This window comes from Zonotrichia leucophrys, chromosome 13 (assembly GCF_028769735.1).
Source record: "Zonotrichia leucophrys gambelii isolate GWCS_2022_RI chromosome 13, RI_Zleu_2.0, whole genome shotgun sequence".
Lineage (NCBI taxonomy): Eukaryota > Metazoa > Chordata > Aves > Passeriformes > Passerellidae > Zonotrichia > Zonotrichia leucophrys.
Genome location: NC_088183.1, coordinates 13,979,185 through 13,995,356, shown reverse-complemented (window position 1 = coordinate 13,995,356; position 16,172 = coordinate 13,979,185). Strand labels below are relative to the sequence as shown.

Below are 16,172 nucleotides of genomic sequence, written 5' to 3'. Positions count from 1 at the left end.
TAAGCTCCAAAACTCAACTACAGCCTAGACAGCACTTCACAGCCCAAGGAAACTATGGGCAGGCAAATTCCACTGCCTGTCAACAGCACAGCCAGATTGACTTGAGTTCTCCTGTTTGCTTTCTTTTTTCCACTAGTCCATGCCACTTCCCTAAATTTCCTGTGCAAGATGCAAGGAAGACAAGGGTCTTTGGGGAGGAAAACCTCACACTGAGCACTACTACACTCCCTGTGCCAAGGCAGACAGCAAGATGGAGCCCCATGTGTTCTCCATGCAGAACAGTCCCTGATCTTGTTTGATTTCAGGATTAAAATTCTGCTAACAAAACATGATCTCATTATTCTTCCCATGACTCAAGCCTTTTGTAGTTTAAAGGCCTCTGCTGCTCTGAAGGGGGTTCTGAGGTTTGGGATTTTTCCTGTTAAGATTACAAATGCAAATATGGTGATTGACAGAGCTCAGCCTTCTGATGTTCAGGGTTACAGAGTCCCCAGTCCTCACAGCTGCCTTGGGCACGGGGATGTGTGACAAGGAGATAACTGTGCACGTGTTTGAAGGCTGCAAGTGTTGATGAAAAGGAGAAAACACGAGGGGTGGCCCAACAAAGGTAACTAGGAGACCTAAGATGATGATTAATAAAGTTTTTTGGCAAAGTATCAGGAATCATTTCCCAGCAGTGAGTTTGCAGAGTGCCCTCCCAATTATCCAGAGCTTATGCTGTTGTAATAAAAGCACAGACCTGTAATCATTTTATGGTTGTCGCTATGCTGTGTGTCGAAGCCACACATTAAAAAGATATTAAAACTTCCATCCTCACACAGCTGAACAAATGGCATTGGGTAATCCTGAGCAGTGTAAGCAGGGCCTCATGCACACTGAGGCTGTCATGACAGCCCCAAAAATCAATAGTGCCACCATGCACACAGTCACTCTCCCATTTCATCCCTTCCCATTCACTGGTCAGGTGTAGCTGTGCTCCTTGCAGCACCTTTCCTGAGCACTCACCAACTCCTCCCAGCTGCAGAATCTGCTTTCCTCCTGAAAAGTTTTCAGTGTTTTCTTCCCAAAATAGGACTCATTTGCCCCCTGCAGATGAAAACATTTTAGAGAATTGGTGAGCCCTGCTGAATAAACCCTGAGTTCTCCAAGCTTCCCTCCAGCAATCAGCCTCTCAGTGGTGCTGCCTGGTAAATGCTGCTCTGGTGGGAAGCACACATTATCTGCAGAGCCTGATGGAAGCACTGCTCCTCTGTGCTGCAGATGCTCCTGAGCTCTCCACTGGGACACACTGCTGCAAGGAACTCACAGTGATTATTTAAATAAATGAGATTGTACCAGGCAGAATGGACTTGGACAAGCTATGGAAGGAAGTCAGGCTGTGTTCCACATTCCACTGCTGGGGAAATAAATCTTATTAATTAGTTCTAAATATATACTTACAAAAAATGTTTAAAATTAAAAAGGAAAGGGCCTTGACAGATCTGTCACTAATGTAAGTTCTAGGTGCCAGTATCAGGAGAGCTGCCCTGGTAAAGCCACACGCCAGGGGGGTTTCACAGCAAGCAAGGGTGTGCAGAAGCTATACCAGGAGCCTGGAGAATCTTTCAGAGCAGCCCTAAGCACAGACACTCTGGCTTCTTCCAACATTTGCTTTCTGTTAGTGGAGGCTGTTGTGGGTCACATGCATTTTTTATTATGATTATTTTTAACTTCCAAAATATTAAAATTATACGCACTGATTTTCCTTCTGTTTCCTACTTGCTGCCAAAGACAAAACAAAACAATGGGCATTAGGTGGAAGGGAGCTCACAGGCTGGGTTAGCAGTGCTCTGTTCTGTGGTGCCCTGGAAAGGGATTCCCTGTTTGCAGAGCAGACTCAAATCACAGATGTAGGATGGGCAGGTCTCAGGTTTGGGGTTAAATGGCTCACAGCCTTCACTGGAAAGCTCTGCAGGGCACAGATGGGTGGAAGCTGTTTCAGCCAGGCTGCGGTGCCTTGCAGAGCTGAAGAACCAGAGCAAAGGGCAGTTCAGGCTGCTCTCACTGTCCCCCAGGGGTAGAGGGCATCCTTTGAATCTGCCAATCACTCAACGCCCTTCTGGAATGCCACGACTGACAGACACTGCTGGGAGGGGAAAGGAGAGGTGACTGACACACCTGGCAGGGAATCATCAGGGGAGGGACCCGAGGGTCTGAGCTATACCCTGAAATCACAACACAACATGAGTATTTATTAAAGACCTGTTTTGCAAAGATAACCAAAAACTCCACAACTTTGTGAAAGTTTTAAAGCTGGTATGTTTATTACAGCACTGGACACATGTGGAAATTACTGTCCTTAAAAGACGTGTACCTCTGGGAACTTCAGGTCCCTTTTTATGCCCCTCTCAAATACATATGCATACAATTTCACAATAGGTTCATACATATTCATTTTTATGAATTTTGCGTGACATTTGCCGCTAGTTCTTCTTTATCAGAAAGAATTCCTAGGTCAGGTTGACCTGCTCTCACAGCAGTCTCTCTGTCTCTCTATCACCCTCTGTCTCCCCCCTTATCTCTGTCCTTCACCGAAGCAGTTTCTCTGAGCCTAGGCTTTTGCAGTCAGGCTACATAGCTATGTTTTCTAACCATAGACTCAAAGATGTACATTTCACCTAAGTCAAAATGGACTTCTACTCTGGAGAATTTCTACTCTATCTCAGACCTTCTGCTTTTATTCTCTTAATTCTGTCCAGCCAGTTTTAAGCATAATGCTGATGCTCCAAGGCATCATCAGCAGCTGAAATAAATACAACCGAGTGCTGGTGACCGAGGCTGAGTTTCCCTTCCCTTTGCAGTGGGCTGTTCTGCGAGACGCCGCCGCCCATGGTGCTGCTGCAGACGAGCCCGTGTGACAACTACGAGTGCCAGCACGGCGCGCAGTGCGTGGTGGCGCAGCACGAGCCCGTGTGCCGCTGCCTGGCCGGCTTCGCGGGGCAGCGCTGCGAGAAGCTCATCACCGTCAACTTCGTGGGCAAGGACTCCTACGTGGAGCTGCCCCCCGCCAAAATCCGCCCCCAGGCCAACATCTCCCTGCAGGTTGGTCACAGGAGGCTGCGCGGGTGAAAATTGATGTTTGGTGGTGACAGTGATGCTGTGTCCTCCTGTAGTTGGAGGAAAATGCGTTTTCTGATCTGCTGTTGTGGAAACCCAGGGAACTGGGAATATTTCTGTGTCTGCTCTGGGGTGCCCTGACCCCCAGGAGAGCACTGACTCTGACCCTCATTCATAGAGAAAGTTTCCCAGACTTCAAGATAGACTGGAATCCACAAAATACATTATAGAGAGTAGTGTAGGTGGATCACTTGGTGAGAAATTCAGGTTTTGGGATTTTTAGTATGTTGTGGATGGAAGCAAGATGGAGGGCACCGGGTGTTGTTCTGGGCTTCTCCTTCCTTCTTCTTCAGGGGTTATGGTGGCATTTTGTAATTGGGCAGGAAAGTCTGCATTGTGGGCTCTGTGGGATCAGTTATTGGGTTAAAAGGGAAAATAATCTAGGTGTCCTTTCTTAATTGGACAGCTTAGACTTAAAAGACCTTGTAACAAGAGATTATTGGCTATTTTGTGCCTTCTAATGAAAAGCTGCCAAACTCTTACTGATAAGAAGTAATAAACACTTGTGGATGGAAGCAAGATGGATGGCACAGGGTGTTGTCCTGGCTTTCTTCTTCATACTTCTTCTTCCTTCTTCTTCATGGGTTTGGGTGGCATTTTGTAATTGGGCAGGAAAGTTCCCATTGTGGGCTGTTTGGGATCAGTTACTGGGTTAAAAGGGTGTCCTTTCTTAATTGGATAGTTTAGTCTTAAAAGACCTTTTAACAAGTGATTGTTGGCCATTTTGTGCCTTCTAATGAAAAGCTGCCAAACTCAGTACTGAGAGTGTTTTACTGATAAGAAATAACAAACACTTGAATTCCAACATGAACTACTGTCTCATGTGCCTCCAATCCAGATCCAGAGGAACCCACAACTGGTACACCCTCAGCTGTAAAGTTTCAGTTTCTGGTGAATTTTCTCCTTGCAACTGTTCCAATTAATCAGTTTCTTTGTTGATATCTAGCATTATGTGACTGTATCAAGACAGAACAGTGAATGTGACAGCCTGGCCAGAGAGAGAGAAAGCTAGATAAGAATCAGCCCGGGAGACTTTAGGGAGCTGGAGATAAGAAATGATAACAAATTATTAAAACAACCTGTAGGTGGTATTTTTCTAATATTTGTTTTCTTGTTATTCTCATAAGATTGTATACAAATGGGTGTCTTGTTAATTAGCTATTCAGGTGAAATGTATTGATTAAATGACCAATCAGGCCCACCTGTATCAGACCAGTGTATAAAAGAAGCAGTTGCAGTAAGGACGGAGGGCTTATGCTGCTTCTGATTGTCTCTGTATCATTTGTGACTTAACAGTGCTAAATGTGCAGCTGCAGGGTTAGACTGCCTCAAATAGAAGGAAGAGGGGTGAACTCTTCTGTGGGGGGAATATTTTTAAGGAATCTCTTGTCTGTGTCAGTAGTAACTACACAACCACAAAAAAGCAGAAATGACAAAGGTAAGCTGTAGGAGTAGTTTGACCTTCAGACACTTGGCTTTTGAGGATACCAAATCCACAGGTTTAATGCCCTAGTCACAAGAAAGAAAAGCAAATGTACAAGTGAAATCCATGCACAGAGACATTTAACCTGTAACATGCATGTATCTCATGCTGATGGAACCAGGGCTGTTGGCCAAAGTCCTGGAAAAATTTGTGAGCCACTTGTGTGCTCTAAAATCAGTGAAATATGAAGGAGTGACTGAGGCACCAATGTACCTTTGTGGGCACACATGCTGCCTCCAGAATCCCTCCACACTGATTCTCAGACTGGCAACACAGCCAGGGATGACTCGGGAGTGCTCTGTGTCTTGCTACTGATTCTCCCTGCAGCACTGTATTTCATCCTGTACAACTTAGTGTTCAATGTCATGGTGCTTCTTAGACAGGCTGCTCTGAATGGCCTCCCTGGACAATATTTTGCTTATTCAGCAGACAGAAGGCCTGGGGTTTTGATACTGGCTCAAGGTTCAGAAGACAACTGAAAATTGGTTCTCATGTGAAATGGGAAGTTGACCTTTGTGTGTGAGCCCAAAGACCTTTCTGTGCCTCCTGGCTCTTGCTCTCATTGCTGCTCACACATATGATGTATTAAAGCATATTAGAATTGCATGTATGATTTTGGTTTGATTTTAAATACAGGTTTATTCCTTTTATTAATCATTCCCAAGCAACCTCACGTGGTTATGAACGTTTCACAGGTAGCCACGGACAAGGACAATGGCATCTTACTGTACAAAGGAGACAATGACCCTTTGGCTCTGGAGCTGTACCAGGGACACGTGAGGCTCATCTATGACACCCTGAGCTCCCCACCCACCACAGTGTACAGGTAAGAGGCTGAGCTCTGCCAAGGCAGTTGGCTTCCAAAACTGCTGAGGAGAGGTAGGATTTTTTCTAAGAAATGTGCTTTGCAGAAAAACCTTTTATTTTACTTCAAGGTATCTCTTCTTTGCATGTAATTAGATGAGAAAGTCAGAATAAAGACTTAGCTGGAGGCTGCACAGGTAAAAATTGACATTTATTGGCAATACCAGTGATGCTGTGTCCTCCTGTAATTGTAGAAAAATGCATTTTCTAATCTACTGTAAAGTTTCAGCTTCTGGTGAATTTTGTCCTTGAAATAGATCCAATTAATCAGTTTCTTTGTTGATATCTAGCATTAAGTGACTGCACCAAGACAGAACAGTGAATGTGCAACTGCAGGGTTAGACTGCCTCAAATAGAAGGAGGAGGGCTGAACTCTTGTATGGGGTGAATATTTTTAAGGAAATTCTTGCCTGTATCAGTAGCACTTACACAACCTCAAAAAAGCACAAATTACAAAGGTAAATTGTAGAATAATTTGTCCTTCATACACTTGGCTTTTGAGGATATGAAATCCACAGTTTTAATTCACTATTCACAAGAAAGAAAAGCAAATGTACAAGTGAAATCCATGCATTTCTGCAGGAAGGAGGGATGTGCTGCCCTTTTCCTCCACGGTTCCTTCAGCATCCCTCCCCTGGTTGTTATTTTCAAGCCCTGTAGCTCCAGTTTGCTGTGAGCACAGATGCAGCAGTGACCACAGAGAGCATTTTGGGCTGAGCACGGGCTCCTGGTGCTGTGTGTGCAGCAGAGCTGCAATTCCCAGCCCACTCACGCTGTGGGGAGAGCAGGGGACAGCATGGATGTCACCACACATCACCCTCCTCAGACTTCTCTCAGAAAGTTTTCTCAGCACTTGCTAACACTTGAGCCTCCCAGGGACTTTTCTTTAGGGAAATGGTGACATTTTTAAGAAAATGAAAACATTCTTTCTGTATTTAAGCAAAGTGGATAATACCAATGCAGATATGCTGCCAGGAAGAGCACTGGCTTGTCCCCTGTAGGAATGAAGGGAGTAGTTTGCCCATGTTTTTCACCAGCTGGATGGATAGGTGTGAAAAACATCTCTGTGTGTGGCTGCTGATCCTAATTGATCAGCTGTGAGAGCAAAGCTGAGGCTGATAAACAGTTTAGTGCTGCTAATTAGGACAGAGGCAAAGGTTGTTTTGTGTCAGGGGTGATGTGGATGTTTGCTGGCCATGTCACCATGGCAGAGTGGGGACAGGAGCTGCTGCCACCACAAACAACACAAACAGCACTCCATGGACCGGCTGCCACCACAAACAACACAAACATCACTCCCTGGATCTGCTGCCCTCTGGGTGGGTGCAGTGTCCTCCTTGTCCCCACCCTTCCCAGGGATCAGGGAGGAGGGCTCCATTCACACTGACACCTCATTACCATGAGATTAATGGCCTGTTCACTACGTTTTGTGCACCCTGGTCTGCTGAGATGGGAAAGAAGCTGCTTAATACGGTGCCCTTTCTGAAATGTCACTCTAATCTTTTATTAGTTTAAGGAGTGGAGCAAAATGGGATTAGCATGGAGCTCGATGGGAAAAGATTAGGTTGATTGAGAAAAACTGCAGCTAAAGAATGTCAGAAAGGGCCTCTAAATAGATTAAAAGTCTTGTTTTCTTTAAAGGCTGAAGAAGGAGCAGGAAAACCTGCTTGTCCCCTTGCAAACATAGGATTTAAGGGTAGAAGGCATAAGTGGATCAGGTTTGACCTCTCTGTTTGACTTTTAGCTAAGGCATGTGCTCTGTTTGGCCTAACACATGACTTCCAGCTTGGCACAGAGTTTTGACAGGAAAACACCAAATAACAGAAAATCCCCCATTTCCTTTTAGCTTGGACAATGGTCAATTATTTCCATTATCCAGGCATTGGCCATCATTTCTAAGTTGTGTCACTAATACCTTCTGGATTGTTTAGAGGCTTTCTCAAGGGAAATTAAAGTCTACTTATACCTGGACCTGATTCCCATGAGTTTATCTGGACTTTTATTTGCGTTTTCTCCTAATCTGCATTTTGATGAAGTGAATGGCTGGTTCAGTGTAATGCATTTTATCACAACCTGAAGAATTTGGGAAACTCCTTCCTTTAACTTCTACAATTTTCATTTGTCATTAAAAACAAGGTTGCCAGGAGAACCTGTAACATCCTGGCCTCACCATTGCTAAAACAGTTTGCCTTCCCTATTGCTTTGTCCCTGCTGTCTTGTTTAGATGCCTCATTTCATTTTCAATCTCAGCTAAAGTGGACTATTTGCCTTTGCAAAGCTCTGTTGAAAGACTGTGAGATTAATTTTCACAGTCAGTATCATGTCCTGCTCCCCTCCAAAGCAGTCCACTTTTTGGACTGGATGAGCAGGGCTTTGGCTCTTGGTTTTTCCCCAGAAGAGTCTGCCAGAAGAGGAGGAGGCCTTAAAATGCTGCCTGGTGGGAGCTGTGCCAGCTACAGCTGCAGGAAATCTGTCCCTGACCTGGTCCTGGGCTGTAACTGAGATGTTTTGCTGGCTATTTCAGGTACTCCCAGGATGGGATGTGGGAAGTCATTGGCCAGCCACGTGATCTGTAATTCCTCATCAGGGTCTCCACGATAAGATTTATTAATAGTACTTACAAACAGTAAAATTAGCAAAGTACTTGGCTGATACAGGTGGTATCCTGTAGGGATGAGATAAAAGCTGTTGTTTGGGAAGCCAGCAGTGAGTCAGTCACACTTGATGGTACTTTTCCATTTTTCCAGAGAGTGGCTCTGCTGCAGAGCTGCTGTGGGCATTGCAGGGCAGGGATGTGCCACAGGAGGGGACTGCCAGGAAAGAGATGTTTAACTCCTCTGGGAAGGCAGAGGTGTCCCTGGCTATCAGAGTGAACCTGTTCTTGTATTTTAGTCGCTCCTCTGAGCAGACTGAACCAGAATTGCTTCACAAAGTCAGTCTGGAAAAGCCCAAGATAATTGGCTGTACATTCCGGTTTGCTTAACATGTGTTTGTCCCTGTGGTAGTTTGGATAGAAAGGTTAAAGTTGACATTGGGCTTCTCTTTCATTCTAGTCAGGTAAAGGTCAGCACTTGTCCAGTGGAAATGACTACCTACAATTCCCTGTCATTTTTCATCAAGTTAGAGAGAAATACAAGTTAATGCAGTAATATAATATAATGCAATGACAGAGCTCACCCTTTTAAATAAAATCTGGCTGATCTTTTACTGGAACCTGTCACTTGTGAGCTGCAGAAAAATGGTTTCTTGGACATCAGAGTAAAGCTCTTAGAGAAGATCCATATTTGAAACAGGATTCCAAGTTATTGTTTCTTTTATTCTGTTTAATGGGTACAGGAATCTTTTTCTGAATGCTTTATTGCCCTCCTGGTTTCTGCACTGCTCAGAGTTTCTCTTCCATGCCATGACAGTGCTTGGTGCCACTCCAACAGTGAGTTCTAGAAATGAAGTAAATTTTTTACATAGATACTGTACCTTAATTTAAAGATGCCAACTGGTAAGGAACATGCTACTTTTACTTACTACCACAATCCAATTGTTAAAAGTTTGAATTAACAAAGAGCAGTTAATTCCATAGTTCCAGCATTCAGCCAATGACACTGTTATCTTTTAACTGTACTCTATAGGGAGAACTCCCTATTTTCAGTCTTTTTTCCCACATCTGTTCCTTGAGCCAGAGATAAGACCTTACTTGTAAACTTTTCTCCCATAGATTTTATGCTGCCGCACAGTCATATTGATTTGGATGCTGAAATAATCCTTCCTAATACAAATGGAAAACAGAACTTTGACACAAAGTGCTGATGTAATTCCCTCCAGAGTTCCCAGATTGCCATGTTGCATACAGACTGTCATATCTGGTGAAGAGCAAGATGCAGGCATTGTTGGTGTAAAATCATATGTTTTCATGCAAGATTCCTGACAGCAGTGAAAAAGGAGGCAGTTAGGAAAAGATAAGAATGAATTATATTTGTCTTTCTGTAGAGACTACACCCAAATAACATTTTAATTCCTTTTAAAAGTATCCTTGCATAATCTGCTTTCAAAAATGCTCCATCATTAAAAATATTCCTTGTAGATTGTATCATGCAGTTCTCATGGTCTGGCTGACTCTTACACAGCATAGATGGATGTTCTTGTGGTTAAAGCAAAAGGCCTGAAATAAAGGGGCTCACATTCCTGCTGTATCTGTTTCACATGTGATGACTGCAAGACGACAAATTAAATCTGGTTCCCTGTGTAAAAAGTCGAGAAAGGCATGAATAACAGAAAAGGTGTTTCAGAAATGTGCTGCAGGTCTTTGGAGGGTGAGGTTCCTGCTCCCCTGTCCCTCCTGGCTGTAGAACAGCACAAGGCTCTTTATGTTGGTGGCATCTGGAAACTTCTGTGTCCTTCCACTCCTTCAGGCTCTGCCCGTGGCTCTGGAGCCTGGGAGCTGCTGGAATTCCATGTCCAGCACTGTCCCTGGCCAGGCCACTGCTGAAGGGATGTGCTGCTCCCCAAGAACTCTGGTCCTCTACTCAAATTTCTGCTGGTCCTGAACCAGTGTTTTGGTGGTGAAACATCCACACCTTCCACAGAGAGGGATTTTGTGCCATTGTCTCTTTAGCTGGAATTGCTTATCTGCAGAAAAGCCTGGGAGGCTTCACCATTAATTCTCTGCCTTCTGGGGAGGAATGTGCTGGAGGAGTGAGAACATTAATTATTCTTAGGATCATTATTAGAGCTTGTCAAACTCAGTTTTTTGGTAAAAGTGTCTTTGCAGAGTGCACTGCATGACTGCTCCTGTTCTTCCTAACACCTTCACAGTCTGCAGCCCATGCTGTGCCCATCCTTGGTGGGATGCCTGTTTGATACTCTGGATGGGCTCTAAATGGACTGTTTTTCAGTCATTTCTGTGAGGCATCACTGAGCTCTTCACAATTCTGCATATTTGTAATTCATTTTATTCTATCACGCACTCTTATTTTTTCAGGTACCCCTTAGGGATTCTGTATCAAATATAATGAAAGAAACTGGCATTAGTCTCTGACCTGCATAGGAAAAATTGTAAAATTTGAATGTACTTGTACATCTTGCATGAGCCAAGGTAAAGGACAGCTGAGTTATTTTTTTACCCTTATAAAGGGCTCTGGAGTACTTAAATGGGAAAAAAATGGCAAGTGTATGAGTACTTGTCAAACCACAAACATCACATTTCCCTAGTTTTTCCTAGATTTTTTTTTTTTTTTTGCAGTAGGACAGTGAAAATGTAAGGTCAAGAACTTAAAATATCATTTAACATTTATTATTAGATTCAGAATCAAATATTTGCTTTCATGAAATATGGAAACTTTTTCGTGCTGAGCTGAAGCTTAGGAAGGGTAAAGTTTTGTCCTTCAGGCTGCTGAAGGACTTAGCAGGCAAAATCTTGTTAAGCTGAATTAATTTTTTTTCTTTATAAATCTGTCCAGTATCTCTTGCAAGAATGACAGTTCCTCATCTCCTCCCCCTCTCAGAACCCAGCTCATTCTCTGCAGTTCAATGTCCAAGTACCCAGAAGCTGGAGAGCCTCACTTCATGTCTCACACATCTATAGGGTGTTTCAGAGTGAGCTTTTCACCAGGAGAAAGCAAAACTTTTCACAAAGTGAGCCAGTGCTGGCCTGTCTGTGGTACCAGGTATGGTTAGGAATGGGTCATCTAAAGCCACTTGTCCTGTGGTAATGACAAAACTAAAAGTTACATTCTCTGAGTCCCAGGGCACCTTATTCAGGGGCCAAAATCTGGAGCTGTGGGTCTGAGCTGCACTCAGGCATCCCCTGTCAGCAGAGGCCAGGCTGGAGAAAGGTTGCAAATATGTTTTAAAGGCATTTTCCTGCTGTACCATAGGTCATTGGTCCAGTGGTACATTGCCAAAGTTGGCTAATTGCGATTGCATCAGAGGGAGGTTGAAGTATTTGCATAATAGACAGTGATGGAATAAACCTAATCATAGTCAAAATGACTTTATAAACTTCCTGTGCACTAATGACTGGCTCATGTCTTGAATTGTGAGGGATTTTGCCTTACAACAACATGTAGCAAGCTAATATGTTTATTTTTCCCTGCCTGTAAATTTCTTGTGAACATGATGAGTAACACAAAGTTTAGATGTGTGCCATGTGTGATAGATTCATGTCCCACCAATCCCAAGTGCTGAGCTGGCTCTGATGCAATGGAGGCAGGCTCTGCTGGGAGCAGCACACACAGACCTGGAGCTGAGGGAGATGGTGGAAGGGCAGGAGGGGTCTGTGCCTGGTTATTTCAGTGTTTCCTCCCAGTATGGAATGGCACCACAGTGCTGGGGGGAAGGTGGGCATGGCAGCTGCTCTGGTGGCTGTCAAACGCAGTGGGTTTGGTCATTTCTGTGCAAGAGGAGGATCCAGCTATAGGTATGTTGCTGTAACAACTTCTAAATAGAGATGATTTCTTTTTTATTGGGGTTTAGCCTCCAATTTCAGGTAAAGCCCATCATTCTCTGTCAATCTGGTTGGATGCCCTGTTAAGTGTAGTCTGTAGTAGCCCTGCTCCCTGCTGCTACAGGCAGATACCTGCATATTTTCCATAGCTGAAAAGGGGATGGATGGTGCAAAGCATTGCCTGATGTGCCAACTCTGTGAAGGCACCTGGTGGATTTTCTCATCAGAACCTGTGATTTGATAACCAGCTGAATGGCAGAGCTGTTTTTCTAGGTGACCCCAAGCACCCTGCTCTGTTCCAAGCCCTGGTGGGGCCAGGGGCTGTGTCACAGCCTGTCCTGGTGTGTGACACTCAGCTGTACCCACGCAGTGCTGGGGAGGACGTGGCACTCAATCTGCCACCACCCTGCTGCTGTGCCAGGGCCTGCCTTCCCCTCTGCTTTTTGCAGTGTCATTTTCATAAGGTCACCAGATTTCACACCGACCCAACAGCACTGCAGAATCTCTGACTGATTCTCTTTTTGTAATCTGTATTTTGTGGGTTTGTTATTTTGCCTGATGCTTGTCACTGAGAGGACACCAGGACACGGCAGCTCGTGACACCACCGTGAGGAGCCAAGGCATCCTGGTGGAGAGGGTGGGCAGGGAGCAATGCTCTCATCTGTCACTCAGGAGAGGCCTTGGACTTGAGGATGCATTCCAGCTGCTTTTACTGCCATGACACTTGCTTTAAAAGATTCTCAGCAGAATGAGGTGTCCAGCTCTGCTGGTGCGAGTGCAGGAGACAGCAATTTCTGCTCCCACCAATTTCTGCTCCCACCAGCTTCTGCTCCCATCAGTTTCTGCTCCCAGCAATGGGGTTGGAGAAAGATCTCACCCAGCTCTGTGAGAACTCACTGCAAACAAGCAATGCTTGCCCTGGCTGGGTGTCTGACCACTTTATGAATCATCTAGGGAAAGGGGTCAGGATTGTGTTAATTGCATGTTGCAGGGGTGTAAAAAAGGTCCTTGCCTTTGCCTTAGAAGGTCTGTAACACAATGACTTTCACTGCTGGCAGGGGTGCTGCAGGAATTGAATTATGGCTGGAAATTAGATATGCATAGCCTGGCCAAACGATCATTAGGGGAGATATGGTAATCAGCTGCCAGTGTTCAAGGGCTGTAAACACCAGGAAGAGAAAGATGGTTTATTTGGGTGGTCTACAAAGCTGTAAGTAGGAGAAAAGGTATAAAACCAAGCAAACTAAAATGGAGGTATCAAGGAAAAAACTCTTAATGTCGAGTACTCTCAGCCTAACAGACCTAACACTCAAGTCATGTAACACAGGATTGAACATAATAAAAGAGTGTATTTCAAGCTGAAAGTGAACTTGAGTGCTTTAATATTCCTTTCACCTCTTATTTCCCTAGTCCTGTGTTTCATTAGCATTTTTCATACTTTTTTCTCAACATGTGGTTTTTATTCAGCTCCTGAAGATGATAGTGCTTGAAGTGATGTGTTATTGTGGAGGTAGCACAAACACCACTCCAATTATGATTTTGCCTTTGTTGCCATGGAGAAGTTTAAATCTATTTTAGGCCAAGGACTGATTATAGCTGGAACTAAGGGTAGGAGGTAAGTGTAGCTTGGAAAGGTGAAAACCCATCACTGCTGATACCCACAGTCAGCCCAGCACAGTGTGAGTTTCACAGCTCCCAAACTGCTGACATCTCAGCGCAGTTCCCTGCAGCTCTCACCTTGAGTTTTTGATTTTGGTGTCTCTTTTCTGGTTCTGTAAGCTCCTTAAGCTCTTTTGGACATGTATTGTTGTTTATTCTCTTCTACTTTAAATGTTCTCAAAGATCATCTAATTTCAGTGTTCCCCATGGCCTTCACCCCCCAGTCTCTTGCCATCCTTGTGTTTCCTTTGTTTTGTGTGTCAAATGAGGCGTGTCCCCATTAAGACAGAGGTCAGGAAAATCTGGAGACTGTAGCTAATGAATTAATGTTCTCATTTGCATAATTGATGGTTATATATCTCCTCAGTGACATGGTTTGCTGTGATACTTAAAGCTATTTTTGGTTTTGACTCCTCTGCCCTGCTGTTCTCTGCTGTCTACCACAAAGGTGTATTACTAGACAGTGAAAAAAAATCTGACCCCAAAGCCCAAATTTTACAGGTTCCAACTGAATGCTTTAATCCTTTAATGCATTTCTGTTCACTGGCATATTTATAGTGGCTCAGCTCTAAATCTCTCATGGGTGTTAGAGCAAGGGGAGTCAGTGCTTGAAACATCTGTGTGTGCTTGGGGCTGGAGTACAGGGGAAAGAAAATATATGAGGGAGAAGAGAAATAGCTGAAAAACGAGAGTGGAAATCAGTTCTTTCCTATATTCCCTGAGGTTTAATGTTTAATACACATCCCTTTCCCTTCAGTTCTTTGTGTCCTGGAGCCTGAGCTGCCAGCAGAGGCCATGTGCACTGTGTGCAGTGCCCTGTGCATGGCTCCATTGGCTCACCTTGCTGGAGCCGCTCTGGCAGAAGAGGCCAGCTCCCTCCCACAGGAAATTTTAATTTCTCTCCCATAGAGCCCTCTCTAGTGGCCTCCCTTCCCTGTGAGGGCAGCTCCAAGGAAACAGAAGGTGCTGGACCCAGGGCTTTGGAAGCTGAGCTCTCCTCACATCCCAGCATTTCCCTTTTTTTGGCCAAATTTCACCAGATGCCATGTCCAGCTCTGAGGGTGACCTTAGTGAGAGCAATGTGCTGGACTGTGCAAGGCATGTAAGGTGGGCTGAGAAGAGAGAGTGGAGGGATGCTGTACAGACTGAGCACAGTGAGGGAATGCCTGACCAGGCTCCAACCACAGCCCCCAGCAGCAGTGTATCCTGAGGAATCACTTTGTGTCATGGGAAACTTTTTATTCCTTTTGCTGCTTACTTTTCAGTAAGTTTATTATTTAATTCCTGGAAATCCTTGCTTACACTTTAAGTGTTTACTCTTTAATCATAATTCCTCAGTTTTTTCCAACAAGAATTTGCATGAAACTATACAATAGCCAAACTATACAATATCCAATGGCGGTGGCACGAAGTGCTGCGGCTGGAAGCCAGCTAAAATTCCCTGACTGTATTGAGGGTTTGGAAAGATCTCAGGAGCGGCACACGGTTTGTCAGCACCTGGGGAAAGGCCGTGGGGCGGCTGCCCGGCCCTGGGGCTCTCCCTGCCGCCCCTTTCGGGTGTCCCTCGTTGGGCTCGCACCGTTTGATTTGGTTTCACCGGGACGCGGGGCAGCGGGATCAGGCCCGGGAGCAGGCAGCAGGGACCGGGAGCGGGAGCAGGCGGAGGATCAGGCCCGGGAGCGGGAGCAGGCCCGGAGCGGGGCCGGCGCTGTCCCCGCTCGGCTCGCGGTGCCACGGCGCCCTCTGCTGCCCGTCAGCGCCGCTGCACCGCGCTCCGGGCCCGTATTCCAGGCTCTGGTCCCGCATTCCGGCTCTCACCCTGAATTCCCAGCCAGTATTCCGCATTCCCGGTTCTCATCCCGCACTCCCGACTCTCACCCTGAATTCCCAGCTCTCGTCCCGCATTCCCGGTTCTTTTCCTGAATTCCCGGCCAGTATCCCCCATCGTTTTTTCCGCATTCCCATCCGTTCTCTTCCTGAATTCCCGGCTCGTATCCCGCATTTCCTCGATTCCTCTCATCCTTCGGCTCATTCCCGCAGTATCCCGCATTCCTGACTCTCATCCCGCATTCCCGGTTCTCGTCCTGTTCCCGGCCAATATCCCGCATTCTCGGCCCGTATCCCACATTCCCGGCTCTCATTCCGTTTTCCCTCCTATCACCCCGCATTCCCGGCCCGCATTCCCCGCTCTCACCCTGCACTCCCGGTCTGTAACCCGCATTCCCCGCTCCCATCCCGTTTTCCCACACCCGCATTCCCGGCCTGCCCCCGCCGCGCTCGGTGCGGTGTTTGCCAGAGGAGCCCCATAAATCCCGACTGGAGGCGGGCACCTCCATCCCGCGGGCGGCTCCAGGAGGACGAGCCCTGTGTGAGCACCTGATGCCCTGTTTCAGGGAACAGGGAATTCACTGGGGGTTTAACGGGACCCTTTAACGGGAGCGGAGCGAGCAGCGTGCGCTGCTCGGCGCTGCGGCCGCCGCCCTTCATCCCCGGCCAAGCCACTGTCTCCAGCTGTCTCCGACGATTGCCGGGGCTCCTAAAGGCCCGGCTGAGAAGAGTTCGTGCAGCTTT

General features: G+C 45.9%; 1 protein-coding gene across 3 annotated transcripts in view; it reads left to right on the top strand.

Annotated features, from left to right (window-relative positions):
- Positions 1-16,172, top strand: part of SLIT3 (slit guidance ligand 3) — a 482,576-nt gene that overhangs the window by 451,982 nt on the left and 14,422 nt on the right. For all 3 annotated transcript variants that reach the window (XM_064724717.1, XM_064724718.1, XM_064724719.1), the window contains 2 exons: positions 2,841-3,081; positions 5,335-5,465. In XM_064724717.1, the coding sequence (XP_064580787.1) occupies positions 2,841-3,081; positions 5,335-5,465 (372 nt within the window). The remainder of the gene's footprint in view (positions 1-2,840; positions 3,082-5,334; positions 5,466-16,172) is intronic.